Below are 26,721 nucleotides of genomic sequence, written 5' to 3' on the forward strand. Positions count from 1 at the left end.
GAGGACACCACCAACATTATGACTCATTTCGTTGGTGTTGATTTTAATTCATTATATCCTTCATCATTTTCATCTAATCCTCATGATTTCATTCAATATACTGACCATAAAATGTATATGCCGGGAAGATTGAATGGTGTTATCATTTGTGATACAGCAACAAAGAAAGCAAAAGCATTGGGAATTATTAGAAAGAAAAATACTTTATTCGTGGCTGAAGTAAAGGGTCACATTGATGAAAAATACATTAATGATTACATAAACTTTTTACCGATAATAAGAAACTTAGATATTATCACAGATGAAAAAACAATTGGTAGTTTTATGTATAATTACATGAAATTAAACAATCTACCAGTTGACCAGAAACAGAGGAAATTAACTCAGTTAGCATCAACACACAACCAATATCAACCATTTTCTTCTTATTATCTTTGGTATCTAATAGACAGATTTCATTTTATCATCGATGATATTCAATCAATTTTAACATTTACGAAAAACACTTGTTTTAATGAATTTGCGAACAAATTTATGAACGAAAGACAAAAGGCTGAATTAGAAGGAAATAAAGGAAAAAGTTTATTTTGCAAGATTTCACTTAATGGATCATATGGTTACGATGCAATGAATACGCAAAATTACGCAAAGACTAAAATAATGAATGCACAGAAGGCACGCGTTGCATGTATGTCAAATAAGTTTAAAAACATAAGAGAAATAGGTGAGGATACATATCAAGTGATGCTTAAAGATAGATTTTATAGATGTGATACATGTTTACAAGAGGCATTCTTCACTTTAGATAACGCAAAATACTGGTATTTAGTTTTCATTTATGATTTTATGTATAAATGCATGGATGTTAATCGTTTTCATTTCATCAGCTGGATTTGTTGAGTTCATTGATTCGAAATAATATTGATAATTGACATTTTTTATTACGATTAAAAATATGGTAAAGCATTATTTTCCAGTGATAAATAAAACTAGAATAAGATTACCTCAAGAATTCATAAATTCAACGAATAAGAAATTCATTCATGTTATAAATTTTAGTGTTTTCAGAAAATATGAGTCAATGTCATATTCATCAACAGGTTATATTTCACTTCATTCAAATTTAGTTCAATCAAACCCATATAATGACCATTTCATAAGATTTTCAGATGGTATTAAAAATGTAATTGATAGATTAAAATATGAACAGATTGACAATATCGAATTTTTGGAATTTTGGTTTAAATATCCCGATGGAAAAAAGATTGAAGTTAAAGATAAAGCTGATACTATAACAAAAACAATTACAATGACCGATCCGGATAGTGGGGAACAAAAAGAAATAAAACAAACGATAGAAACTGGTGAAAGGTCAATTATTATTGATTATGATTCAAAGGATTATTATTCGATAATGTTAATGCTTGAATATTAAATAGCCTTAACAAAGAATTTTTCAAGTGATTTTATATTCATCAACTATTTTATTATAAATATCATTATATGTTAAATGAAGTTCAGTTGTTGTTCCGTTCTTTGATATCTTAATTGTGCTAATATCCTTTATAGGATTTATTTTTGCAACTGTTCCGCAGCATGAAACCTCATCATCTATGAAAAATTGAATCTTAACGTCTGAATCTTGAACATCACAAAGAATGGCGATAATGTGAATTAATGATTCATAAGGTAAAATAATTAAACCGGATTGATCAATTAAATTTATTATTGAATCATAGTTATTAATTATTATATCACGGTAAATTTTCATTAATTCAGAATTAATGTCTATTTTATATGGGTTCTCGATGTTTGACGAAAGAGGTGGGGGTATGTTGGATAAGTGGGAATTTCAACAGGTTCTTTACCGGGTTCAGATAAAATGATTGGGTCTCCATCTTCTTTATTTTGCTCCTCCTCCTTTTTCGGTAAGTCACGAGTTAATAAATTTGGTTGAGTTGCTGACCTTGTTAATTCAGGGCTAACATTAACTTTAACATTTTGAATAATTCGTGATTTATCATCATTTACGTTATAACCAACCGTAATCTCTGCTTTTGCGTTAGTGTTCTTTTGACTAGTGAAACGTCTTCTCATTTATAATCGAATAAAAAATATATTTAAACTTTTATTTTGCCGGAAGTTTTGAATCTATTATTCCTGTATTTGTTCTTGAAGTTGATTTTTAGCTGGTTCATTGTAATTAATAGACCTAATATATTCATTAATTGCATTCTTATAATCATCTGATTTCTCAAATTTTCTTTTATCTGATTCCTTAACTAAATCATAAGTTAAACCTCGTTGCTGATATAATGGTTTCTTAATTAAATCTTTGAATGCTTGAGATAAAGCACCTGATGCAATTCTTGCTACTATAATTGGTTGGAATTGATGTTTAAGTTCATCTTTAACATTTGCGAAAACTGGATCGAATAAAGCAACTTTAAAGAATTTCTTAGCTGAAATTTCAGGTCTAATATTTGCATATCGACCATCAAACTGGTTAGAATATCGTGGTAATCCATCCGGTCCCTCTTCAATAGCATTTAATTCTTCATTGAAATAAGAATATGGATTATAACGGTATGAATTAATTGGACCATTTTCACCTTCTCCAATGTATTGTTTAACAGCTTTTCCATTTTCATCAAATTGCATAGGATAACGTTCATTATATGCTTTACGTTTAGGATAATCAGTTATAGTTAATTTGTAACCATGTATGACTTTAATATTACCTTGACCATCAGTAACGAAAACTTCATTTATACCATCAGGTTTTCCATTTGGACCCGTAATGTCTGCTTCGTGTGCTTCCCAATTTGGACCTTGACGTTTGGCATATGCTTGAGCTTCTGGTAATGTTAAAACGTTTCTCATTTGTTTAACATCTTTTTGAAGACCAGCAACAATATGAACTAATTCTTTCATTCCATCAGGAACTTTCATAGTTCTATTATATGCACCCTTTTTGTTTGTTCCTTGTTTTAATGGAACCTGTAGAAGATTTGCTATTTCTGTCATGTTTAATTATAAATAAAAAATAAAAATTAATTATAAAAAGTTAATCAAATTTAACACTTCCTTTATTTAAATCAACTATTATTTTCCCATGTTCACCTAATTGCTGATATTGTGTGTAAAGTTCATTAATGCTCATTGGTAAATTCACTTGATAAAGCATAACGTTCAACTGTTGACGACTAAACCCGCTGAAAATGAAAAGTGTTGATAGATTTGATTTAATGTTTGTGCTTAATGCTTTGAAATATTGAACAGCCATAAAGAATGAACACTGAATGTGTCGACATTGAGTTAATAACTGATTAAAATATGATTTCTCATTTGTTATTAGTTTTGATTTCACCGCATCATCTAGAAAAATGAGTGAATGCAAAAATTCTCTATCAAAATTTGAAATAGAAAGTGTTTCAAATAATTCATCCCGTTGTTTATCAATAATTTTATCCTCTAATCCTTGCTTCTTGATTGTATTATATAATTCTTTATACATTAAAAAGTTTTTTAAATAATCTTCTGCTTCTTCTTGTGATAAATAAATAATTGGAATTTTGATTAAATGCTTTAAAGATTCAAATGTATCATCTGAAGGTGAACCTGAACGGTTGATATAAATTAACACATGTGAATAGGGGGAAGTGTTAGCAATAATGATAATTTGTTTTAATATCGTTAATGTTTTACCTTTATTCTGTTTACCAATTGCTGCAGTGATTGAATTTAAATAACATTCAGAATATGGAATTTTCATTAATTTTTCCTTAGATAGAGCATTTCTATTATCACTCAATGCTTCATTAATCATATCATCTATGTATGTATTATATACTCCTGCTAATTCTTCATAAGGGGTGGATGAATTTAAATCCATTTAATCAAAAATAAATTTATAATTTTAAACATTTCTATTCATCAATATTTCATCATATGAACTTCTATACTGTGGTGGTGTACCTGTTGGATGATATTTCAAACCTTCATCCGGTGTCCATGTCCAATATGTAGTCCTAGTAAACCAAACCTGAGGAGGATTTGTCACCTTTGAACAGTAAGTGTCATTTTCACCCTGAATGATTGGATAAGCTTTCACTTGTACTGTAACTTGTGAGTTGAAAGTTTCTAATCCATCAAAGAATATACCCGCTCCATCACGTTGAACTGGAATAGTGCATAAGAATGAAGTTTGGTCTTTCCATGTTCTAGCTAATGGCGTGCCATCATCTGCATTCAGTGGTCTAGTTAATGAGTCCTCGTATTCTTCTGTGCATTCATACACTCCATCTAAATCAGAAGCTTGAAGCATACGTGTAAAGAATATGTCGCCCACTGTGGTCATCGCTTGATCGGGGAAGTTTCTGGAATCTATAGTGACCTGAAGACCTCGAAGCATTGGATTTTCTAAAACTGTTCTTTGCATTGCATTCTTCGGAAATGCTAACACAACATCTGTAACATTATGAAGAGCGTATGAGAAATCTGAGCTAATACCTTCAGGAGTGATGCAACCTCCATTTAGTGAACGAACGTCAATATGTTGAGCTGGAATCATGAATGGATCTTCCTTACTGAATAAACGTGGTATTGCTTTAACTGATTCTTCAATTAAACCGTATCCTGGTGTAATGCATTTATCCTCTAAAACTTCCATCTTTGTGCATGAAATAATAACGTCATCAACTGTTGCGTCAGCAGATGTAGCGGCTAAGCTTGTAATTAATTTGGCAGGAAGTCCAATTTGTTGGAATTTGCGATCATATTTATAAACATGATTCATAATCTTTTCATAATTTTCATCAGTTATCTTTTCATAAACGTAATTTTTGTAAATCAGCAACTCTTAACGGGTCAACCTGACAAAATACTAAAGTATCCCTGAAAACATAATATTTAAGAATGATATCACCAAATGATTTAGGATAATCATCGAACGCCTGAAATGCTAACAAATCATTTACCGGAATAATCATATCAAAAGTGACATCAACTTCTTCATTTGCTTTCTTGAAAACTTCTGAAGGGTCAATATATTTACCACATACTGAGTTATCATATTTTTGAACATTATTATATAACGAATGAACAAACTTTTTAACTTTCCTTTCTGATTTTGGTTTATATGTTGCAAATGCGAAAGATTCATGGGCGCAATCCATCTGAAGATAACCGGCATCACCTCTTTCGTTTCTACTTCTAATTGTTTAAAGCTTTGATTTGATGATTTGTAACCAACGAATAAACGCATGCATTTAAAAGCGGCATCACATGTGAAAGCTTTATTTGAAACTAGAGTTGCTTTAACTTTGCGTTTAATATATGTGTCACCTAATTGGTTCACATCATGAGCCGGATTTGTAATTCTTAAATGAGTTTGTTTATCATCAAAATATGGAGCATCAGAGTCATAGCATGAACTTTCAAGTTCTCTATAATATCTTCTACCGTCATTCTTTGCGAATATTTCATTTATCTTTTTGAATGAATGAAACACATTTCCATTAATCGGTTTAGTGTTTGGCACCAAATAGTTAGTCGTCATTTATTAATAAATAAAAAATCAAAATTAAAAGATGAAAATGAATTTTTAATTTTAATGAAATAATCAACTATGGCTGCAGGTATATTTAAGAAACTGTGGGATAGAGTAAAAAGAGGAGCGAGTAAAGTTTGGGAAACATTGAAGAAGGGGGCAAATTGGATATTTAAGAATAAAGAAGCAATTAGTGACGTTGCTGAATCAATAACACCAAAAGCTGCCCCAATAAGAGAAGTTTTAAATAAAGGAGAAAAAGTTTATCAAAGACTACAACCGATACTAAGATAAAAATAATTTTAAGCCGCTAAGCGGTGAGATGATCCATAGGATCTCATATTTATTTTTCCACTATCTACCTCCTATTTTATTAAGTATTCCTTCAGCTATTCCACCAACTGCGTTACCTGCTTGTGCTCCCATCACCGGATTACCTACAGTAGAACCTAATACCCCACCTATGATAGTTCCTGCCGTTTTCGCTACTGGTGCCAAAAAGTTTGCAACGGGTTTAATAATATTTTTATGAACCCAACCCGCAGCTTTCTTAATTCCATCCCATAATTTTTTAAAGAATCCCGCCGCCATTTCTGATTTAATATAGGGTGTCCAAAGGTGCGTTTAGCACAGCGCTCTATATGAGACTATTAAAGGAGATATATGCTGATTATAAATATATAATCAAAAATATGAATATATGTATATGATGAGTAAGTTGTATTTTGGCGCCATGCCGGGATATAAAATGAATTTTGAGACAAGAGGCGGTTTCGCGGGAAATTTTGGCGGGATTTTTTTCATTTTTTTAATGAATCATAAAGAAAACATCCTCGCTCTTGCAAAAAATGCAAAGACTGTAAAAAAATCTACGAGACATTGGTAAAATGCTTCGGTATGGATGCTCCTAGCTATTCCACTGTAACGTATCATGTTAGGATGTATCACTTCATGAACAAAAAGGCGCCCATCATAAAAATTGACAAAAAATCGCCGGATCAAAGAAAAATCAAAGCAATTCTTCAAGCGCTAGATGAAGACCCAAGAGCATCACTCAGAAGGATAGAGGAGATGACAAAGATACCACGTACAACAGTCAGTTATTATCTGCACAATTATTTGAACTACAAACTAGCGTATACACGTTGGGTTCCGCACAACCTTAATTCAGTTCAAAAAAATCTAGAGTCCAATCTTCGAAAGAGCTCCTCTCTATATTGCGTGCGTATCAATCCAAGAAGTTTCGCTTTTTAGTAACAGGGGATGAGTCTTGGTTTCAATATGCAACAGAAGCCAAAATCATGTGGATCCCGAAGGATGAAGATCCGCAAACATTCCCGAAGAAAAAAAATTGACACACCAATGATGATGTTGTCGGTTTTTTGGGGCGTGAATGGCATCATCGCAATTGATATTCTTCAAAAACCTAATATGATGAATGCTCAGTATCTAATTGACAATGTTCTTACTCAAATTATCAATTCTGATGAGTTTGAGAAATCCAAACAACAAAAACAAAAGTTTGCAATTCATTTTGATAATTCAAGAGTTCACAAAAGTCATAAGGTAATGAATTACTTGGTGGAAAACAATGTCAAAGTTGTTCCAAACCCAATTTATTCACCTGATATTGCACCCTCTGACTTTTATTTATTCGGCACGCTAAAAAGAGAGCTGAAGGACACGAATTCGCGAGTCCAGATGATCTTGAAAATTTTGTAAGAGAGCAATTTGAGCAATTTTCTCATGATGATTTAAAGCGTGTCTTTCAAGCCTGGATCGATCGCTGCGAACGCGTGATTGAATCCAATGGTGATTATATTTAAATAAACTTTATATATATGTAACTTGTTTATTTCTATTCGCAGTATTCAGGTTTGTGCTAAACACACCTTTGGACACCCTATATTAATTAAAAAAATATATTTTATCACTTATATTCTAATTTTTATTAGTTAGTATACATATCATGGGTACTGAGGCACTGCGCGTCTCCTTACCCCTGATATGTGAATTTGACACTTTACGAAACCGTTAACATATATTTTACAACACAACGACAACACTAACTTAACCTTAAATATTTACAAAGCCACCAACCACTTCACCTCACTAATGTTTTCACAAACGACTTCACTACTGTAAAAATAAACGTTCTCACTTACAAAAGTATTGCAGCGCTTCCCATTGCTGTGCTTCACATAACAGCTCATAATCTTCTGACTCACTTTCTTCTTCATATAGGTCAAAATCACTGTCATAGTTTATACCTGTAAGTTTTGACAAAGCTAATGAAACACGTTTACCGTTTGTATCGTATGCTTGTATAAACTTTCCATTATGCTTGTAGTCATAAACGCTCAAACTAACTTTACCCTTTCTCCCTCGTATCTGATAGAATGTATTTTCACGAGGAACGAAGAACAAATTCTTGAACTCATGACCGTTGTAGTTTGTTATCTCAATAGTTTTCGTCATTTATATAAAAATAAACTTAAAAATAAAATAAAAAATAAACTTAAAAATTAATGATATCACCACCCTCACACGTATGAAAACATAGCGCAAAAATAAATTTAGGTGAAGCGGTGAGATCTCACCTCTTTTTTCACCTGTTTTTTCACCCTAGCCGCTTTGCGGCTCTGACCCTTTGGGTCTGTTGAATTCATTACTTTATAACTCTCTTCCTTTCTCCAACTCTTCTAACTTCTTCCTAAGTTCAGCAATGTTGTCCTCATGAAGTTTAATCTTTCTCAAAATTCCTTCTCTATCTAATGGTTGCTTTATCTTTCTAAACTGAACTCTACCATCCTTCATAGTATGAATGTAAAAACCTTCCGGAATAGTTCCTGATTTAATGTATTCTACCAAAAACTTTTGTTTCATTGCTTCAGTGACTTTAGTCGTCATTTCAATCAAATAAAAATTTTAATATTAAATAAAAATAACGTTATTTTTTCAGTAAGGAAACGCAGGAGTTTTACGATTTATTTGAGGAGTAGGTTCTGGTTTAAATGTTGGAGTCGGTTTAGGAGTTGACTTTTGAACAGGAGTTTGTACTTCCATAGGTTCAGGAGTCATTGAAGGTTTTGCTTGTGAAGGTGTCGGAGTTTGTTTAACTTCAGCTACTTCAGTATTATTTACAACATTTGCTTTATTTCTTTTCAACATCATTACTGCTCCTGCTGTAGCTAGCAAACCTAGTGGGAGACCATATCTTATATAAGGACTTGACCAAATGCTATTTTTGGCAGGAGCTGGTGGAACACCTAACCTTGGTGAAACTGCTCTTTGCCATTGTGCAGCTCGTAAGAAATATTCAATAGGTGCTCCATAATCGTTTGGTAAAGTTTGTTTCATAGATGGTGAAGGTTCACGAGAGCTTGATGAAGAACTCATTTATAAGCTTTAAAAATAAACGTTCATCCTTTATTCCTCACTGTCGTCCGTAGCTAAGTTATAGTCATCTAATCTTATTATGGGGATTCCATTAGCACGCACCTGAATGGCAAAGCAACAATCCCTCATAAATCCAATAAGTGGCTTTGGTACATTTTCAGTTGCTAGTTCAATAGGTCCTTTAACAGACAATTTGTATGTTATTGGAGCAGTAGATGTTTGACCTTGCTGGAAGCAAAAGTCCACTTCTGTTGGAAAACCACATAAGAAATGTGTGTTGTCATAACTATCCCATTTATGTTCCACACTACCATCATCCACCAATGACCTCATAACATCTTCATTAAATCCTATCATATCATTGTTTGTATTGCAAGCGTTCGCAACCATTTCATAAAATACAGGTCCATATGATTTTTCGGGTTCTGCAGGCATATTTCCATAAGCTCCCATGGAAAGCTGAAGATATTTAAACTTAGGGTTCTCAAAATTAACATAATAGTTGTCTTTCTTTCTAAATAGTGCCCAAATACTTTTAACATTAATAGGCGTATAAGCTGCTGTAAATGTTGCACTTGAACTATCTGTATTCTTTGAGAATGAACCGTCCATAGGAATCCAATCCATAACTTTAACAGGAAAACATAAAGCCTCGTTTGTATAATGTTCTACAAGTTCTGTATAAATGTTAGGGTCTAAAGAGAATGACTTTGGATGAATGAAACATTCATTAAAATCCATCTTTGTTCGAAATAGTTGCTGGGTTACAGTTGTAATAGTAACTGTTCCACTAGCTTCTACTGCCTTCGTTATCATAGTGAATGGTTCATTCCATGGAACAAATTTATTTGTCGGTGGATTTGAATCTGAAGCAAATGCAACTTTAAGAGTTGGATTGAAAGCAATGATATCATTTACAGATATAGATGTGCATTGTAAGGCGTCGCTACTGAACTTTACTTTAAGCTGAATGTTTCCTGCAAAAGCTGGAATAAATCGAATAGCTTCTAATGGAAGGAATCTTCTAACAGGAATTCTTAAACGAAGCTTAAAATCAAATGATTTTCCTGCTGTAATTGGACCACTAACAATTTGTCCTGTTCTGCATGTTCCCGAATGACTCCATACATCTTCATGTCGAGTCTTTGAGAAAACATCTACTTTCTTTATTTGTTCGGTAGTTTGTGAGTTTGAAGTTATATATGCTTCTTCTCTTGCGTTGTCTTGAGAATATACGATACGACCATTTGCAAGGATTTGATATCCAGCAACTGCATAGAAAGCGTCATCGAAACCAATCCAAAATCCTGGTGGGTTTGTTTTATTGGAACCTGAACCAATTTCTTTATCTACAATAAATTGACCTTCCATTTTATACGTAATGAATGTATTGTAAAGGTCCAACATATTTTCACCAGGAGGTGAGAGATTGAATGTTACCCATGTGTTATCTTTAGCAGTTCCAGGTTGTGATGGAATCTTTGCGTCAGAATATTTTCTATTAGTGTCACCAATTTGAACTGCATTGTCTATGATATCGAAATATGAGCGAATCTGATGAATATGCTCTGCTGGAGTAAATTCGTTTAACTGTTCGTTCTGCATGTATTTACTTCGGATAAAAATATCTATTTACTTCATTATTCTCACTCTTCTTCTTGGCATTCGTGGTGGAAGTTGTTTCTTGACATTTTCAATGAACTGTACATTCTCTTTTGTCTCAACTTCTTTCACTGGCGGGTCAGGGTTCTTTGACTCGGTTTGTTTTTCAATGAAATTCACAAACTTTGCAATAAGCTCTTGGTTCGTTATTGAAAGTACATCTGGCTTCTTTTCTTCTTGTTCTATTGACTTTTCAGTTTGAATAGAAGGCTTAACATGGGCTTCACCCTTGCCATACACCTTAATGTTGTCGCTTTCTGCATTCGCTAATGGAACCTTTCTTTTTCTTACGTATATTTTACCATCTTTACTCTGACTTACGTAATAGAAAGGATGTTGTATTCCTCTGGCGTCATTTAATATAATAGACTCTCGCTCTGATTTTGACAAGCTCATTTTACATCGGTTAAAGTTTTAATTTTGTTTTTTATCTGCAGTCAAATGACTCAGACAAGCCCTACGGACAAGACCCAAGGGGTCATAGATGTTGAAGCATTGAAGAAAGAAATTCGTGAGCAAATTTTATCCGAACTGAAGGAACAAAAACAAGAACAAAAGCCAGAGAGACCAAAGAGAAAACTTAGTGAAAAACAACTTGCTGCATTAGCTGCTGGAAGACAAAAGAACCCACGTTTGCTGGCGAAGAAAGCTAGAGAAGAAGCTGAAGCAAAAGCTAAAGAAGCTGAAGCAAAGAAAGAGTAAATGGTTTATTTTTATCCGAATTAAATGTATAGACAAATACCTTTATCTGTTGCGTTCAGTAGTGAAAACCCTGACGTCAAAATAAAGGGGAACAGAGTAACGTTTAAGTTTCCAACAGACTGGATTGTGAACATAAATGAAGAGAAGTACATTGGCATAACATCTATGTATATAACACGTGCTTTCAGAAAGGTTGACTTTATACTTCAAGTCGAGATAGAAAATGACGAACAGTCTTTAAGCGCCCAAAACATTCACATATACAAATACTTTAAAGACGATACAACATTGTTGCAATGTATGATTTCATTTAATGAGATGTTCGAGAAAAAGTTCAACATTGAAGTACAAACTTTACAGCCTTTACGTGAGTTTCTTGCACAACTGAAGGAAGAAGGTAGTCGGCCACAACTTATAGACTTTCATTATGAATTTAATGAAAATGAAGATGGAACTCATGACTGTCAATTCATTGTATTCTCACCATTCAATGAAGTCGCTAAAGAGAAAGAAAATCCATTACGTATAAGATTTCAAATCTCTGAACCAAATGATGACTTCAAAAATGTTTTCAATTATTATGCAATGCTTCCGAGGAAAAATGAATTTTCAAAGATTGTAACACCTGGCATTTGGGATAGAAAGCAAGCTATATTATATTCAAACTTAAGTAAGGGAGTTGAAAATGAGTTCATTGGTCATACAAGAACTTCACCACTGCCAAATCCTAAGTATTACAAGCTTACTGGCTTCAATCGTGAGTTTTGGATAGACATGTTCTCCACTCATGACCATAAAGCACCTGTTTTGCTACCTCCAGACCATAAGGACTGTCTCTACATTGAAGCACAACTCTTAAACTCTACCATCGCAGTATTGTAAATGACCTCATGGCTTCGCCCTTGCCGCTAGCGGCTTATTTTTATCACGAATGACCTCATTGCTGACAAAAATAAATGACCTCAGAACTTCAACTTACGAATAAAGCTTGTTTTAGTCTGAATAGAAAAGTTAAACTTCTCTTCAAATGCAGGTGTAGCAGACTTACATAAGTCGAATGCAATCTCTTGACCGTCATAAAGTGCTTTATATAACTTCATAAACTGAACTCAGAGTCTTTGTCAAATTTTCCTTGCGGAACCATTAAACCTTTATCTTCATCATAGAAACACTGAACAGAGTCAGGAAACATTTCATTAGCGGTTAAAGCAATAACATCTTGCTTCACGCCTTTCATTCTGCAGTGAAATGCAACTTCATTTAAATCATTCGTGAGTAAGTCTATGTAAGTCTTCTTTCCACAAAATATTGACTTGTATGCTAAACTTTGTTTTCCAGGTGTGATTTCTGCAAAGTCGCTATGAAATTGACCAAGGTTTTTACCAATGAGAACTCTTCCATAACGTTTCTCAAACTCTTCAGCTAAACGAGGGATATCTTCATTGTAGAGATGCATACTGTCGGTATCGCTATAAAAGATGTCCATTCCTAAGTCCTCAGCAGTACAGAATACTTCACACATTATTCTCTTCGACATAGACAGAATGTTAACACCAAGTGGACAGAAGTTAAAGTGTCTGCAAATACTTTTCGTTAGCTTGAAAATAGTTTTATCTGAACCATCCAAACCTTCGAACTTCACTATATGGTTGTAGTTTCTGATGGCATATCTTATAGCATCTTTGTCATTTACTATGGTTATTTTTGACTCAATAGGAGATAGAATAGTTTTGCCATAAATACTGTTCAGAATGAGCTTTATATTTTCTTGCAAAGGATTTCCTTCTTTCTTATACTTTAACCTTAACTCAAACAACTTCTTTACTTCATCTCTTATTCTAATATCTCTGTTTCCATCGTAATAGTATCCTTGCAACACTTCACATTTGACACCTTGATATTTTATGAGGTCTTGTAATGTTATATGGTCAACATACATTAAACAGCAAGTGTTTGAACTTCTGGGAACATTAAGTTCTGGATTTAGTTCAGGGTCACAAACTATTAAAGGAAAGTGTCTATGTATTCCAATCTCTGTTATCTTAATGAGAACAAAGAAGCCAGACATAAACTTTTCACCAATGGGTTCCTTTTGGTCGTCATCAAATAAATGTCTCATGAGATACTCTGTGCTTAACATTTCTTTCTTCATAACCTTTGGAATACCTTCTAAAGTATAAAGTCTTGCTATAGCGGATGGATATAATGAAACAGCGTCGAAATCAGCAATGAGTTTCTTTTCGCTCTTTTGTTTAATGTTATCTGACAACATACATCTTCCACCTTGAATGCATCTCGAAATAAATTCTCTTGGTTTATTTGAGAGGTCATATAAATTTCCATTCGGGAAGTACACTCTGTTCTCAAACAATTTGTTAGCAATAGAACAAATACTAACGTAGTCATAAACGTTTAAATCAAATTCTTTCAATATGTCATTGCGGAACTTAACAAAACCTTCTCTTAAAATTCTTACATCTTGTTTGCAATAAAATGAGCTATATTTTTCTAAATCGAAGTGGTTCTCATCTATTCTGCAACCTTTGATGGAATCTATGTTCTTCATGAACGTATCTGCATCCTTGACAAACTTACATGCTTCAGAAATGACACCAGTTCTGTTGTCATTTGCTAACAAAACACTGCTGTAGTAGTTGTATGGAAATACTTCTTTCGGTCCTGTTTGTAAGTTAAACATAGCAGGAAATAGTTTAAGCTTCTTATTTATAACACTGTAAGAGTCTTTTATAATAATTGCCCTTCCTTTATATAAGCCAGTTATTTGCATTGTTCGTGAACCTTTAATGATGGGAGTTCCTTTCACTTCTGTCATGTGTCTTAAGATGAAGTTTATATCATAACTGAGGTTATGGAAATATATTAAACTCTTGTCAGGAAGTCGCTCCAAAAATTCTGTTGCACAGTTCTGACCCCAAATGCTTTCACTCACTGAACCATCTTCATTGTCGTAACATATGTTAAAAGCTTTATGAAAGCCATCGGTACTACACTCAAAGTCAGCAAAGAAAACGTGCTCAGGAATGAACTTGCACTTATTTTTATTTACTTCTTTTGACTCTGCTTTCTTCTTCAGTTGTACACAATACTTTGGAGCATATGTCAAATCTTTAAATGGTGCAAGGTTCTGTTTATATAAGTCAGTCGTATATGTGAAAAGTTCTCCATAAGAAATAGGTTCGAAATATTTGCACTCCCACAATGTTTTCATAACATCCCATAGCGGTGTTGTTCTATCATAACGAATTACATATTTATCTTCTCTCTTTGTATAAATCTTCATTTGTTTCTCAATGTTCATTCCACCACAAGCTTTGAGAATTTCTATATAGTTGCGAATGAAATATGTTGTCATTGGTAATCTTTCGTTTAGCATGTAGTGGTCTTCAACAAGAAGTAAGTCAATAGTTCTAACAGTTTCACATTCTTTTGGTATGTATCTCTTTATTTCATTATGTCTTGAGTCATTGAAATAACCAATGGTAACATTAAATGCTATACCTGTTGCGTCAGAAATTTCTTGTACTTTACTTTGAGGAAAGTCTCTAACACGAATGACTTCTCTCATGTGGTCAATAGTCTCTCCATCTACTCCAGCCTGAATGCAAGCATAAACGAAACAATTGTCTTCTGTCATAAGTGTTGCAGTTCTTTTGTTCAGTTCATTGAAGATTTGGTAGCGTTCAAGATTTATAGGTAATGTGCAAAGATACTTCCAGAACTGACCGCTTCTCTTCTTATAAAACTTCTTTTCACCATTATCTTTCCAAAAGCTTTCTATAAGTGCTGGGTTTCCTGTTTGCTTAAGAGCTTCCAAAATGGCTTTCTGGTCATTTGTCAGTGTGCTTTCATCTCTATATGGTCTCTTTTTTGGTTTGCCTTTCTTTACATCTGACATCGTTAAGCCTTCATATTCTGTTAAATCATACATCTTTATTTCGGTAAGATTCTTTATGTTTGTCAAGAAGAAGTCATAGTGCATTTCAACAATACCTGCAGCATTTGCTTCTATCTCTGATATAAAGTTCTCCTTCAAGAGCTGATGTAGTAATGTTCCAATATTATTGAGGTTTAACGTAGAACATTCATACTTTCCACCAAGTTTATAACATACCATCCATCTCTGTTGTGAGTTTATTTTAATCTTCTCTAAGAGTCTCATGAAAACCTTACCGAAATGTTTGTGTAAGTAGTCTCTGTTTGGTTCATCTAAAGCTTCGATGTTAAAGTCAATGAGTCTATTGCCTGACTTCACATTTCTCTTCCTATTCTCTTCATCTTTCTTTAACCATCTCTCACCTTCTTTTGGTTTGTCGTCAATGGAACGAATGACATCGTTAGCTTTGCGAACTTGTTCTATAGCGCTCTTAAACATCTCTCTTCTCTGTTGTTTCAGTGTGTCGTCTCTTCTTCTTGTTTCACCAACGTTCGCATTTGTTATGTCAAACATTTCTTGACGAACATCATGCGAAAGAGCTTTACGAGTATGACCAACGTTCGCATTTGTTATGTCAAACATTTCTTGACGAACATCATGCGAAAGAGCTTTACGAGTATGACCAACGTTCGCATTTGTTATGTCAAACATTTCTCTTCTTACTTCATGAGGTACTGAACGTCTATGATATAAGTCAATAGCAACGTCATTTAAAGGAAATGTTTTGTTATTAATGTAATCATGAATTCTATCATAACTTATTGCACCATTATAGTCTTTAATGAAGTCAGTGAGTGCTTTTTTGTTTGTTGCGTAATGCTTTGCAACATCTATATTAGCTTCTGTAAGAAGTTGTTTTATTTCCGAGTGTTCTAACTTAGACAACTTCCGATACATCTTTAGTAGGAAATAAAAAAAATATTTTTGAAAAAATTAGATTAGATTTTTTTTAAGTTATTTTTCAAAATAATTTAATATTTTTATTATAATGAAACACATGCAAGATTGCAAGTTCTTTTCATACAATGCTCTCGCTAATGCCATCAAGAATGAGTTCAATAATGCTTCAAACGTTAATGTTATCTTTAACAAGAAGTTTGTGAAAGAATCTAAGTTTGGTCAGTATGTCAGACCATTAGCTATCGTCATTGACCGCAAACGTTATACTTCACAAGAGTTAGCAGTAGTTTTGAAACAAAAGAGTTTCTTCGTGAATGTCAAAGATACTCATTATACTGTCATAAAGAACTCTAACATTGACTTCTTCAGTATTGCTATGAATCTTTCCGAACAGAAAGAATATAAGAAGGGTGAAACAAATGTGAAATATTATCCTTCATCTCTGAAGACAATAACGAACAAAGATGTTATACAGAAATTCTTACCAAAGGTTGAAGAAGCTTCAATTGACATTGACGAAGGAAGTGAAATGGTTGAAGAAATTGACCCTGAAGCTATTTAAGCAAAAATATATTTTTGGTTAGTCTTCATATGGATATTTTACAACAATTCCCCAATGTATAAACTTTTCATACGCTTTTTCATAAGCTTTATATACCTTCAGAAATTTTGCATAATCTTTAGAAGCATTTAGATATTGTTTAAATGCTTTGTATGTCTTCATAAATTTTGCATAATCTTTTACATGCTGTTCGTTCTCCTCTTCTGTCATGAGTTCCGAATATTCTAAATTCATGTTCTTTCATATGAGATAAAATTTTATAAAAAAAAATAAAATTAGCTTAGATTTTCATTCTTCCTCTTTGAAGTTATCGAAATACTCTGTTATTTTTTCCTTTCAGTAGGTAAGTCTTCTTTGAATGTAAGTATTGTACAACCTTTGATATTATAGTGTGTTTGAGGAAGTATTTTTGACATTTTTTATTTCATTTGGGTCATTGAAATCGGTAAGTTTTCACGATAGAACCAGTTTCTGTCAGATTTGTAAATCTTAGCAAGGTCGTAAAAGCTTTTGTTGTTTCTTCTACTAAATGCAACATAACCATATCTCTGTCTTCTTCATTTTCCATCTCTTCAGTATAAATCATATACTTATAGTTCTTTTCCTTTCCTTTTGGTACTGAACGCGGTATTCTTTTCTGTATGCTTTTGTCTTTGGATTCAATGCTTGTTCTCTAGCTCTTTTCACGTTCTTGTCTATGAATTTCGTCAAGAAGTTGTAAACATGCCATGCATAACGAGGAGAAGCCCACATTGCAACAGCATTTACAAGAAGTCTATGTACATACCAACCTCTTAAATTTATTGGCAAATTTTTACGATTTTCATGTGTTTTATGCAAGGCCGATAAAAGTCGGTCTAGAGAAATTTCACTGTTTTCATGAGTTTTAGGCGACCCCGAAGGAAGTCGGTCTCGCTGTTCTTCACTGTTTTCAGAAAAAAGTCGTCTCGCTGTGCTTCACTCAAAAGTTCTTGTGTGCTTTGGTTTTTGAACCAGTCGTCTGCGTGTTTAGTGTCTGGAGCAAAACATGCTGTCAAAATACTTTGCATTTGGTACATATCGTCTTTGACCGAACGAATGAGACGGAGTTGTTTGTTAAACTGTATGTACTCATATTCTTCATTTATGGCTTCATGAACGATAGCAGTTGTTGTGTTCTCTGATGTTGTCATTACTGTCTTTACATACAAAATAAAAAAATAAATAAAAATAAAATTAGCGTTATTTTTTCTGAGATAAACACTATTTCTTCACAACATTAAATTTTATCCTGTATGAAATGACTTTAAAAAGATTATTGACTGACTTCGAATACTATCTCATTGACGCACTGACAGACCCTCAAAACTGTGTTGAAAGTTCTTTAAGCTTTAAGATTGAAGGTACGACGCATTTTGTCTTCACTTACGTATTGAAAGAATATGACCGTTATCATAACGAAGTGAATCAAACACTAATAAAATTTGTAGATAAAAAATTGGTTAACAATGAATATTTTAAACGTGAAGACCCAAACACTGCTGGAGATGATGAAGAATACAGACAAGCTATTGAAAAAAATAACGCAAGATTAGATGCAATAGAAAAGAATTTTAATGAATGTCTTACAAACACGTATGAATATCTTATGCGGTGGGAAGCTAGATGGAAATAAATTTACGTCAAATATGCAATTTATAAAATCTTATGTCGACAGGCTACGTAGCACAGTGGTCTAAGGTGGTGTTATGGAGGGGTCAGAGTCTGTGGTTCGAACCGCGACAGCGCCGTATTTTCTTATTTTCTTTGTTTGTCTTGTTTGTCGTGAATAAAAAGTGTCATAAAAGTGCTCTATCTTCCACGGGAATAAATAAAAAATTTACTTTATTTCTTCTTTATTTCTTCTTTATTTCTTTATTCCCGTGGAAGAAGGGTTTTGCTGTTTTTTCTCAGCCGAAATCAATGATTTTTTCATTTTTGGAATCCTTAGCGAATGAGGAATCTTTTCTCTCGTGGAAGCTTTGAACAAAAATATAATTTAGGTGAAGAGGTGAGATCTCACCTGTTTTTTCACCCCAGTTTTTTCACCCTTGAACTTTTTATAACATTCGGTCATAACTTCATCAATTTCATTTAAATCACGATTTAAAAACTCATTGACTTCATCTTCAACCGTGTCATCTTGTAATAAGAATATTTTCTTTAGTTTCATGTCAACATCCCGAACAGCACAAAGGATAAAATCATATTCATTTCTTCCGTTAAACATACTTTTTCTTTCTCGTTCATCGTTAAATAAATTATTGAAAATATAAACAGCGGTGTAAAAGTTATGTACTGTGTTAAATGTTGAAGCTTCACCTATTTTAGATTTTAGGATTCTTTTAGTAAGTAAATTGTTATCGTTCTTTCTCTTTTCCTTATCGTTCATGTCGAATCTGTCGAACCACATATCCTGTATTTCATCGAATTTACGAACTATAGAATCCGTCATTTCCCTGGTTAATGAGGGGTAATCATTATTAATTTTTTCATATAATTTGTCCATATGATTTTCATCGACGTTTCCGGAAAGCATTTAATTAAAGCAAAAATAATGTTTAGGTGAAGAGGTGAGATCTCACCTGTTTTTTCACCTTTTTTCACCCCAGTTTTTTCACAAGCGTTTTACATGAATTGTACGATGTATATTTGAAATCCTAAACAATTTCGTAGCTTCTATTTCTTCTGTCAGTATGTCAAAAGTTTTAACAATACCGAAGGTTTCTTTATACTTCTTCTTGACGTCAGATAGAAGGAAATCTTCTGCTGTTGGATAGTTTTTGTTCAGAAATTCTAACATGTTCATTTTATCTTCTACTGGCTTTTCTGCTTCTTTCTTTAAGTCTGCATAGTCGTTTCTCATTCTTTCTATCTCTTTGACTGAGTAGTTATATTTCCTAATTGCTGCCTTACATTTTGAACATTGCGGGTTCATTTTTGCGTTATACATTGAAATAAAACCAGCTAAAACAACTAAGGCGTCAATGCTTTTCATCTCAAACATAGCGGGTCTTATTTGTTCGTTCCATACTTTGCCTCTTCTATCTTTATCTCTTATTTCCCAAACACATTTTGCAACTAATGAAACAAAGTTATCGTAAGTCTTAAACTCCTCAGATTTATATATGTCAGAAATGTTTTTATATACCATGTCGCAATCTTTGTCCATAACCTTATGGTTGCAATGAAAACCAAGGAATTCATAATTTACTTTACGTATGAACTTCTTTATTTCTACTGAGTCAGTTGGTTTCACTTCAATTTCGTCGAATTCAGGAATAGTGAGTTTTTGTTGTTGGATTTCAGGCAATTTGGGTAAATGGTCAATAATGTCCTGCATTTCATAAAGATATTCTTCATTTTCTTCATCTTTCGCACTACAGTCTAAATTACTTGTTAAAAGTTCTTGCTTTATCTTCTGGATTTTTGTTTCAAAAGTATATGAAGAAGGAATGAAGTTTTTCATCTCTACTAACATTGACGTAGGATTCATGACTAACGAGTTTGGTGCTGTTGTTGTGGACAGAGTCCCGCCGTTCGCGGCTTGAATTGTTGTTGTGCCGATTGTTGAAATCATATCTTTTATACAAAATAAAAAAATAAAAAAAAATAAAACTAACTTTATTTTTTATTTCGGGAAAATTCATGAAAATTCAAGAGGTGAAAAAGAGGTGAAAAAACAGGTGAGATCTCACCTCTTCACCTAAACATTATTTTTGGTCTTTTGTGAAAATTCATGAAAATTCAAGAGGTGAAAAAGAGGTGAAAAAACAGGTGAGATCTCACCTCTTCACCTAAACATTATTTTTGTCTGATTTACATCTAATGAAAAAGTTTAGAAGAATTTTCTTATTCTTTCTGGCATATTTTTGTCTTTCCAGTACTCCCGCTCTAATGGTCCCAGATGTGTTGGCTTCGACTCTCTCAAGTTCTTAGATGGTATAACATCTTCAACGCCTCCTTCATATCTTACTTTATAAGTGTCATCGTTTGTGTTATAGCCAAGTATTTCAATAACCACTCCTCGCTTTGCTTCGTCAATGGTTTCAGCAAGTTTGCCATTACTACTTTCGACTAATTTATGTCGAGGATAAAACGCAATAGAGTCGTCGGCAGCTTTTATAAGATATCCATTACCTTGCGTAGAGTCTACGATATAATAATTTCGACTTAACCTTAAACGTTTCTTTGTCAACGGTTTGTCGTCAAGAACTACACGAACTTTTGTTCCAGGAATGAGGGTAAATTGTGTTGAATTTCTGATATTTTGTGTTTGGCTTCGTTTCTTTTGTATATACTTTTCTTCTTGTTGTTGTGTCATTGAATTTGGTGTATGTCCTGTTGTAGAATGTGTTGAGGAATTATATACTTCGAGAAAATGTTTCATTGTTTCTTCGGTAAAGTCTCGCTCTTGGTTTAAATCTCTGAGAGTCCTTATGAAGCGGTTTATGATGCCGAGTATGTTATGGTTATGGTCTTCAGTAGTGTAGTGAGTTATGTTATGCTTAATGAGAAATTCTGTGATTTCATTGCTGAGGTATGCACTGTCTTGGTCTGATGTTAAAGTACTTGGGTTATGTTCTGCTACAAACTTTTGTAAAACTCTTAACACTTCACGAGTTCCTTTATTTTTCATTGGATATGCATATGCTTTACGAGTGTTAACATTTATGAAGATGAGGAATGGTTTATGTCCTCCTTTTCTGCTTTGAATGAGAGTGTCAAATTGGTATGCGTCAGGAGTGTTGGAGTAAATTGGTAAAAAGTAGTCGTAAGGGTTTATTTTTGTTTGATGTACAACATTTTTGTCAAAGAACCTTTTCACTTCAGCTCTGTTAGTAAATCCCCGACTCTTTGCAGCTTCATTGAACTTCTTAAATGACCTCCATGGATGTTGTTCGAATACTTCTTTCAAGCTCATTTATGTAAAGTTAAAGAGTTTAACCAACTCGTATCCAAGCGTGCATTGTTATATAAGGAGGCATATAATCTTTTCCATTACCTGCTGGGTCTGTAATACCAGCTACAACATGTGTATGATTTCCTGCGGTTCCACAGAAAATACCTGTGCTTGAATCTACTGGGTCAGTTGAAATATCATATCTATGCATTCCCTGTCTATCCGAACCCGCTGCAAGATTTGTATAACCTCTTTTTGTTATTGAATGTGAATGGTTTCCTTCCACAGATGTTCTTCCACTGAACCTATGCATATGTGAAGGAAGGTTTTCAATACCTATTTTCTTTGAACCTCCCATCTTCATTGACTGCGTATTAGTGTAGAATGGAAAACTGTCAACTATTTCATACCATCTACCACCAAATAAAGTGTTTGGATTTATTGGATTCATAGACGTATAAACAGCTCCTATAGGATATATTAAATCATATATGCTCATAACTCTATAAACATATTCTAAAGAACTTATGTCATTAAATACCATTTGGAATGTATCTCCCGGATGAAATGTTGCATTTGTTCCACTTTTATAATGTAATGTTAGTTCAATAGAATTATCCAAGAAAAATTCAAAAGTATCTGGTTGAAGACCTCTAACAAATTCAAATGGAGTTGCTGGTTCACCATTTATAATTTCTGTTGTAAATGTCATTGTATCTGGTTTCGAAAATTTCTTTGTTAGTTCTGCATCCACATAAGTTTTATCTGCTTTCTTATCTAACATTGTTGGTAGTTCATGTGCTTCAAAGTTTCTGGCATGACTTTCAATGTTCCTGCAACTCTTATCTAAACTGTTAAGAGTATCTTTTACGCTTGTACTTGGATTTTCTAATGGTGCACTTGAACCAAGGTCAAAGTTCAATATTATGTCGTCTGCTCTAACAGTAGTGAAGGATTTATGTGTATGGTTCTTGTCAGCTTTACTGTCTAATGTAGCTTGAAGTTCATTTATATCGGAGATGTTGTGTTTATGAGATTTCAAAACTTTGTTCGTTGCTTCGAGTTCAACTTTGTCAGCTTTACTTTTAATAGCATCTTCAAACGTTATTTTTGCCTTAACTCTCAAAGTAAATCTTGGTTCAACTAATACACCGTTAACATTGAAAGTAGAGGCATAAATTTCACCGGTATAACCAAATGCTTCTGGTGCTTTAGCTACATCATACTGTACAGTACAGCTTATGTCATAACCTTTAGCACGAATGTATTTATATCTTCTTTCATTAACATTTTTTGTCTTCGCTTCATCACTTCGTGTTAAATATCCATGGTAGTCCGTTATAATCTGTTCGTCTGAAGTTATATAATGAACATGGTTCTTGTCCGCTTTACTATTTAATGTAGCTTGAAGTTCATTTATATCGGAGATATTGTGTTTATGAGATTTCAAAACTTTGTTCATTGCGTCAAGTTCATTTTTGTCCGCTTTACTATTTAATGTAGCTTGAAGTTCATTTATATCGGAGATATTGTGTTTATGTTCTTTATCTGCTTTTTCGGCTAATTTCTCTTCTATCTCATTTATTTCAAGTTCATGCCTACCACCACCTCCCGAAGAAGTATTTTTCTTCAGCTCTTGAAGAACGTCCACTTCACCATCTTTGGTGTCAATAATGAGACTTTGTGTTAAAACCTTTCCTGTCTTAATGGATGTTTGTAAAACTTCTTCTTCACCGTGTTCGGGGTCATGGTCGTCATCATATCTTGTGAAATCAGAGATGTTGTCATACATTAAACATATCTGTCTCAAAAGTTCTGCTATTTGAAACTGGAACGAAAGATATACAGAACTTTCATCATCTCCTAAAGTCAAGTCTGCTTTCTTAAGTATTTCTTGAATGTATGCAATGAGAACAGAGTACCTTGGAAAATATTCGAACAATATTTCATTAGCTGTTGGTTTTGGTGGTTCTTCTGGAGTTTCTGTTGTTTCAGTTCCTTCTGTAGGTTCTGTTGGAGTTTCTGCATCTCTTGACTTCAATGCTCTTGCTCTCAAAGACCTAAATGTTAGAGCACCGGGTTTTACAAAGGACTTTATAAATGCTTTAATAGTTCCTGGTAAGTTATTGTTAGCATTAAGTAAGTTCCTTATGCTTCCATCATGTACGTCCATAGCACTATGTAAAAAATCTATACTTTTCTTGTAGTCAGCAATAGACTGACTGTGATTTTTTAAAGATTTGTCAATACCTTTAAGCCAATCTTCATGCATGTCTGATACTGAGCCAAGAATATCATTTGCTTCCTTTAGTGTATTTTGTGCTTGTCGTAAAGTATCCAATCCCGTACGTGCATTGTTTGCTATACGTCTTACAGTATCTATTTGACTCCTTGTTTCTTGCATCCAACCAGATAAAGTTTTAATAGTATCCGAACCATTTGAAATGAAGTTCAAAGCATTTTTAACGTCATTTAAAGCTTCTTCACCAAGTACTGCCCATATCTTTCCGATTTGGTATTGAAGAACTCCATATGAAGCAGCTGTTAAACCAGTATTTATAAGGTCCCATATCCATGATTTAGCAGTTTTTCCATCCTTTCCATCCTTTCCATCCAAACCGTTTTCGCCTTGAGGTCCTTGTATTCCTTGTATTCCTTGTATTCCTTGTGGTCCTTGAGGTCCGGTGTCACCCTTCTCTCCTTTCAGTTCATCTTTATGTTCGTTATAATATTCTAATGTCATAAGGTGTACATCATTACTGCTACCAGCAACGCCAAGAATTTGTTTCTCATTCATGACTAAATTCTTTAGGCATTTAATGTTGTCGTCAAATCGAAAGCTCTTTAACAATTCAATGAGAACATTTAATACTTTCACTAATGAGGCATCTACTGTAGAATTTATATATTGCACCGTTCCATCATTTATGATAGGAACCTTGCTTGTTGTAATGAATGGGTCATAAGTGTTAAAAGTATCGAAATCAATGACTTTTTTAGTTTTTCCATCGTCAATGACTAAATCATTGCCTTCAATGGTTAAAGTTGAGTTTTCGTTTACTAGTTCATGTGCTCTTCTTGCTTCATTTGTTTCATACGCATATGCAGCAATAGTCATATTTTAATGAGAATAAAATGTTGTTCTATTTGCAAAGTACAGACCCAAACGAATATGGAACAGTAAAGCTTCAAACAAACTTAGGTCTTCAGAATGAAGCACTTGCTTTCAGAGTTGTTGACTTCAATACTATCGCAACTTTTGTCATAACAGATGAAACAGATTTCATGGAGTTTGAAATAGATGACAAAAGAAGTTTTATAACATTTCCTAACAGAGCAGAGTATAGAATAGATAAAATTGCTGGAGTCATAGGTACTCTCATAAATGAAGAAACTATTGACAACATAGATGTCGAACTCTCTTCTGAGGGAACATTGAAGTTCAGTAGCAAGAAAGAGTTCAAGATAACACGAATGAGTCATAGAGTTCAACTTCTTTTGGGTGCATACCATATGACATTTCCTTTGAAAAGTGTTGACAAAACGATTGAGATGAAATCTGTTCCATACGTATGTTATGGTAATTGTTTGTACATTGAGTCTAAAATAGCTAATGTCACAGGTATTTCAGGAGTTAATAGTAAAGGTTCAGTAGAATATAAGTCTTTCTGTTATGCAGTCAATTCAATGTTCATTCCAAACGTTCCTGTCATAGCAACTCATTTAGGTAAATGGATTCGCATTAGTCCTCATAATTTGAAAGACATGCAATTCAGACTTGTTGACTTTCAAGGAGAGCCTGTAGAACTGAAGGCACCAGTGCGAATGACTGTTGAAGTTGACTTTTTAGAAAATATTAAATGCAACAGCTTACAAGAGAACTCAGAGCTAAAAATATAAAGTATGAATGTTATGTATTAGGTCATGAACTTTGGTTGTTGCTGTTTGATGAAACAAATGAGTTAGTTATGTCAGTCAAGAGAACAGAAAAAGGCGTCAAAGGCGCCGAGCGCAAAGCGCTATATTGTGTTAGTGAAAACTGCACCAAGTCAATAAGATTAGGTTTGCATTATGAAGATGAGTTCGATACTGTTGAAGAAGTTTTGGATAGATATTACAAATTGCTTTAATTTACTAAAACATATTTCAAGCAAAGTTTATATTCTGTTGAAAGTTTTGTATATTCATTCGAATATTTATACTTAAACTCAACTCCTGTAGTTCCTGGTGTTTCAATGATGCGGATGTTACCTATTTTCATGAATGGTGGCGTTTGACCACAGCATTCGATTTCAGGGTCGAGATAGTCAATGACACATTGCTTCCCTGTTATTCGTGATATAACATTTTCAAGGTCCTCCTTTGTTAGAATTATTTGGTTCTTACTTATAAGATTTGTCAAAAGCTTCTTATCGTCTTTGAGTAAAATTGTTTGGTATAACTGAAGAAGGTAATGGTCTACGTTATCTGAAGGATTTGTTTGAACATTTATGTAAGGGTTGTCGTTGGCTTCTCTTGAAAGAATTTGGTCCAGTGGTGGATACTCTAACTTAACATCTGATGTAGCGTTAGCGTTTGAAGCTGTGTTTAAATTCACGGATTTCAGCTCTGGTTCTGGTTCTTTCAAACACTCTGAACTATAGTTCTTTATGACAATATTGTTTGTCGTTCGTGAGTCAACATTTGATGTTGGTTCAATTGGAACATTAACGGCACCAGCTAAGATGGATTTGCTTCTCATTTCATATAGAATAAAAACCTTTTATATGTATGAAATGAACAATATACTCGACAAGGGTTTGAATGTAAAGCTAACGAATGAAAATATTGTTGAATTCACTGAGACAGGAGCTGTGTATAAAGATGTAGAACTACTGAACAAAAGAGCTAAGGGAAGAAGCAGGAACATGAACAAAGGGTGGAAGCCTATAAAAATTTATGTCAATGATGGCTCAGGAGGTTCAAACATAAAGTATGCAGAAAGTTATAGAGTTTATGCTCTCAAGGGAGAGAAAGCCTTCATTTAAGAACAGCTATTCTAACACATATCCTCAAAAGCTAACGGATGG

At 33.6% G+C, this 26,721-nt stretch overlaps 24 protein-coding genes and 2 pseudogenes across 26 annotated transcripts, besides 6 other annotated features; 8 read left to right on the forward strand and 18 right to left on the reverse strand.

Moving 5' to 3' along the window:
* Positions 1-18: 18 nt before the first annotated feature.
* TVAGG3_0325690 (DNA/RNA polymerases family) lies at positions 19-900 on the forward strand (the record flags this gene model as incomplete). The annotated part of the gene is made up of 1 exon (XM_051230261.1): positions 19-900. The coding sequence occupies one exon, from the start codon at positions 19-21 to the stop codon at positions 898-900; it is 882 nt and encodes a 293-aa protein (XP_051099991.1).
* Positions 901-1,443: 543 nt separating this feature from the next.
* Positions 1,444-26,721: part of a mobile genetic element that runs on past the window's edge.
* Positions 2,512-3,027, reverse strand: TVAGG3_0325710 (uncharacterized protein; the record flags this gene model as incomplete). Its single annotated transcript, XM_051230262.1, has 1 exon — positions 2,512-3,027. A coding segment is annotated over one exon (516 nt), but the record flags the coding sequence as incomplete, so codon positions are not given.
* Positions 3,920-4,672, reverse strand: TVAGG3_0325720 (uncharacterized protein; the record flags this gene model as incomplete). The annotated part of the gene is made up of 1 exon (XM_051230263.1): positions 3,920-4,672. One exon carries the CDS (start codon positions 4,670-4,672, stop codon positions 3,920-3,922), a length of 753 nt encoding a protein of 250 aa, XP_051099993.1.
* Positions 5,630-5,845, forward strand: TVAGG3_0325730 (uncharacterized protein; the record flags this gene model as incomplete). The annotated part of the gene is made up of 1 exon (XM_001325886.1): positions 5,630-5,845. One exon carries the CDS (start codon positions 5,630-5,632, stop codon positions 5,843-5,845), a length of 216 nt encoding a protein of 71 aa, XP_001325921.1.
* Positions 6,156-6,183: a terminal%2Cinverted (terminal inverted repeat of Mariner transposon ID:TVAGG3_0325740).
* Positions 6,156-7,457: a mobile genetic element.
* Positions 6,252-7,377, forward strand: TVAGG3_0325750 (annotated as a pseudogene). The gene has a single exon. A coding segment is annotated over exon 1 (1,126 nt).
* Positions 7,430-7,457: a terminal%2Cinverted (terminal inverted repeat of Mariner transposon ID:TVAGG3_0325740).
* Positions 7,505-8,178: a terminal%2Cinverted (terminal inverted repeat of Maverick-1B transposon ID:TVAGG3_0325770).
* Positions 7,505-26,721: part of a mobile genetic element that runs on past the window's edge.
* TVAGG3_0325780 (uncharacterized protein) lies at positions 8,225-8,461 on the reverse strand (the record flags this gene model as incomplete). The annotated part of the gene is made up of 1 exon (XM_001325887.1): positions 8,225-8,461. One exon carries the CDS (start codon positions 8,459-8,461, stop codon positions 8,225-8,227), a length of 237 nt encoding a protein of 78 aa, XP_001325922.1.
* On the reverse strand, positions 8,510-8,950 carry TVAGG3_0325790 (uncharacterized protein; the record flags this gene model as incomplete). Its single annotated transcript, XM_001325888.1, has 1 exon — positions 8,510-8,950. The coding sequence occupies one exon, from the start codon at positions 8,948-8,950 to the stop codon at positions 8,510-8,512; it is 441 nt and encodes a 146-aa protein (XP_001325923.1).
* On the reverse strand, positions 8,981-10,555 carry TVAGG3_0325800 (uncharacterized protein; the record flags this gene model as incomplete). The annotated part of the gene is made up of 1 exon (XM_051230264.1): positions 8,981-10,555. The coding sequence occupies one exon, from the start codon at positions 10,553-10,555 to the stop codon at positions 8,981-8,983; it is 1,575 nt and encodes a 524-aa protein (XP_051099994.1).
* Positions 10,583-10,921, reverse strand: TVAGG3_0325810 (uncharacterized protein; the record flags this gene model as incomplete). Its single annotated transcript, XM_051230265.1, has 1 exon — positions 10,583-10,921. A coding segment is annotated over one exon (339 nt), but the record flags the coding sequence as incomplete, so codon positions are not given.
* TVAGG3_0325820 (uncharacterized protein) lies at positions 11,054-11,314 on the forward strand (the record flags this gene model as incomplete). The annotated part of the gene is made up of 1 exon (XM_051230266.1): positions 11,054-11,314. One exon carries the CDS (start codon positions 11,054-11,056, stop codon positions 11,312-11,314), a length of 261 nt encoding a protein of 86 aa, XP_051099996.1.
* TVAGG3_0325830 (uncharacterized protein) lies at positions 11,339-12,196 on the forward strand (the record flags this gene model as incomplete). The annotated part of the gene is made up of 1 exon (XM_051230267.1): positions 11,339-12,196. One exon carries the CDS (start codon positions 11,339-11,341, stop codon positions 12,194-12,196), a length of 858 nt encoding a protein of 285 aa, XP_051099997.1.
* TVAGG3_0325840 (organellar and viral DNA polymerase type B) lies at positions 12,642-13,586 on the reverse strand (the record flags this gene model as incomplete). Its single annotated transcript, XM_051230268.1, has 1 exon — positions 12,642-13,586. A coding segment is annotated over one exon (945 nt), but the record flags the coding sequence as incomplete, so codon positions are not given.
* Positions 14,430-15,263, reverse strand: TVAGG3_0325850 (organellar and viral DNA polymerase type B; the record flags this gene model as incomplete). The annotated part of the gene is made up of 1 exon (XM_051230269.1): positions 14,430-15,263. A coding segment is annotated over one exon (834 nt), but the record flags the coding sequence as incomplete, so codon positions are not given.
* Positions 15,913-16,166, reverse strand: TVAGG3_0325860 (organellar and viral DNA polymerase type B; the record flags this gene model as incomplete). Its single annotated transcript, XM_051230270.1, has 1 exon — positions 15,913-16,166. A coding segment is annotated over one exon (254 nt), but the record flags the coding sequence as incomplete, so codon positions are not given.
* On the forward strand, positions 16,258-16,731 carry TVAGG3_0325870 (uncharacterized protein; the record flags this gene model as incomplete). The annotated part of the gene is made up of 1 exon (XM_051230271.1): positions 16,258-16,731. The coding sequence occupies one exon, from the start codon at positions 16,258-16,260 to the stop codon at positions 16,729-16,731; it is 474 nt and encodes a 157-aa protein (XP_051100001.1).
* TVAGG3_0325880 (uncharacterized protein) lies at positions 18,011-18,385 on the forward strand (the record flags this gene model as incomplete). Its single annotated transcript, XM_001321243.1, has 1 exon — positions 18,011-18,385. The coding sequence occupies one exon, from the start codon at positions 18,011-18,013 to the stop codon at positions 18,383-18,385; it is 375 nt and encodes a 124-aa protein (XP_001321278.1).
* On the reverse strand, positions 18,749-19,204 carry TVAGG3_0325890 (uncharacterized protein; the record flags this gene model as incomplete). The annotated part of the gene is made up of 1 exon (XM_001277986.1): positions 18,749-19,204. The coding sequence occupies one exon, from the start codon at positions 19,202-19,204 to the stop codon at positions 18,749-18,751; it is 456 nt and encodes a 151-aa protein (XP_001277987.1).
* TVAGG3_0325900 (organellar and viral DNA polymerase type B) lies at positions 19,367-19,615 on the reverse strand (the record flags this gene model as incomplete). The annotated part of the gene is made up of 1 exon (XM_001322315.2): positions 19,367-19,615. The coding sequence occupies one exon, from the start codon at positions 19,613-19,615 to the stop codon at positions 19,367-19,369; it is 249 nt and encodes an 82-aa protein (XP_001322350.2).
* TVAGG3_0325910 (organellar and viral DNA polymerase type B) lies at positions 19,755-20,329 on the reverse strand (the record flags this gene model as incomplete). Its single annotated transcript, XM_051230272.1, has 1 exon — positions 19,755-20,329. A coding segment is annotated over one exon (575 nt), but the record flags the coding sequence as incomplete, so codon positions are not given.
* Positions 20,588-21,073, reverse strand: TVAGG3_0325920 (integrase core domain containing protein family; the record flags this gene model as incomplete). The annotated part of the gene is made up of 1 exon (XM_051230273.1): positions 20,588-21,073. The coding sequence occupies one exon, from the start codon at positions 21,071-21,073 to the stop codon at positions 20,588-20,590; it is 486 nt and encodes a 161-aa protein (XP_051100003.1).
* On the reverse strand, positions 21,117-21,277 carry TVAGG3_0325930 (uncharacterized protein; the record flags this gene model as incomplete). The annotated part of the gene is made up of 1 exon (XM_051230274.1): positions 21,117-21,277. A coding segment is annotated over one exon (161 nt), but the record flags the coding sequence as incomplete, so codon positions are not given.
* On the reverse strand, positions 21,366-21,673 carry TVAGG3_0325940 (uncharacterized protein; the record flags this gene model as incomplete). The annotated part of the gene is made up of 1 exon (XM_051230275.1): positions 21,366-21,673. A coding segment is annotated over one exon (308 nt), but the record flags the coding sequence as incomplete, so codon positions are not given.
* TVAGG3_0325950 (ATP binding) lies at positions 21,693-22,493 on the reverse strand (the record flags this gene model as incomplete). The annotated part of the gene is made up of 1 exon (XM_051230276.1): positions 21,693-22,493. A coding segment is annotated over one exon (801 nt), but the record flags the coding sequence as incomplete, so codon positions are not given.
* Positions 23,255-24,184, reverse strand: TVAGG3_0325960 (annotated as a pseudogene). Its single transcript has one exon. A coding segment is annotated over exon 1 (930 nt).
* On the forward strand, positions 24,938-25,552 carry TVAGG3_0325970 (uncharacterized protein; the record flags this gene model as incomplete). The annotated part of the gene is made up of 1 exon (XM_051230277.1): positions 24,938-25,552. One exon carries the CDS (start codon positions 24,938-24,940, stop codon positions 25,550-25,552), a length of 615 nt encoding a protein of 204 aa, XP_051100007.1.
* On the reverse strand, positions 25,779-26,393 carry TVAGG3_0325980 (uncharacterized protein; the record flags this gene model as incomplete). The annotated part of the gene is made up of 1 exon (XM_051230278.1): positions 25,779-26,393. One exon carries the CDS (start codon positions 26,391-26,393, stop codon positions 25,779-25,781), a length of 615 nt encoding a protein of 204 aa, XP_051100008.1.

The sequence above is a fragment of the Trichomonas vaginalis genome, chromosome V (genome assembly GCF_026262505.1).
Source record: "Trichomonas vaginalis G3 chromosome V, whole genome shotgun sequence".
NCBI lineage: Eukaryota > Parabasalia > Trichomonadida > Trichomonadidae > Trichomonas > Trichomonas vaginalis.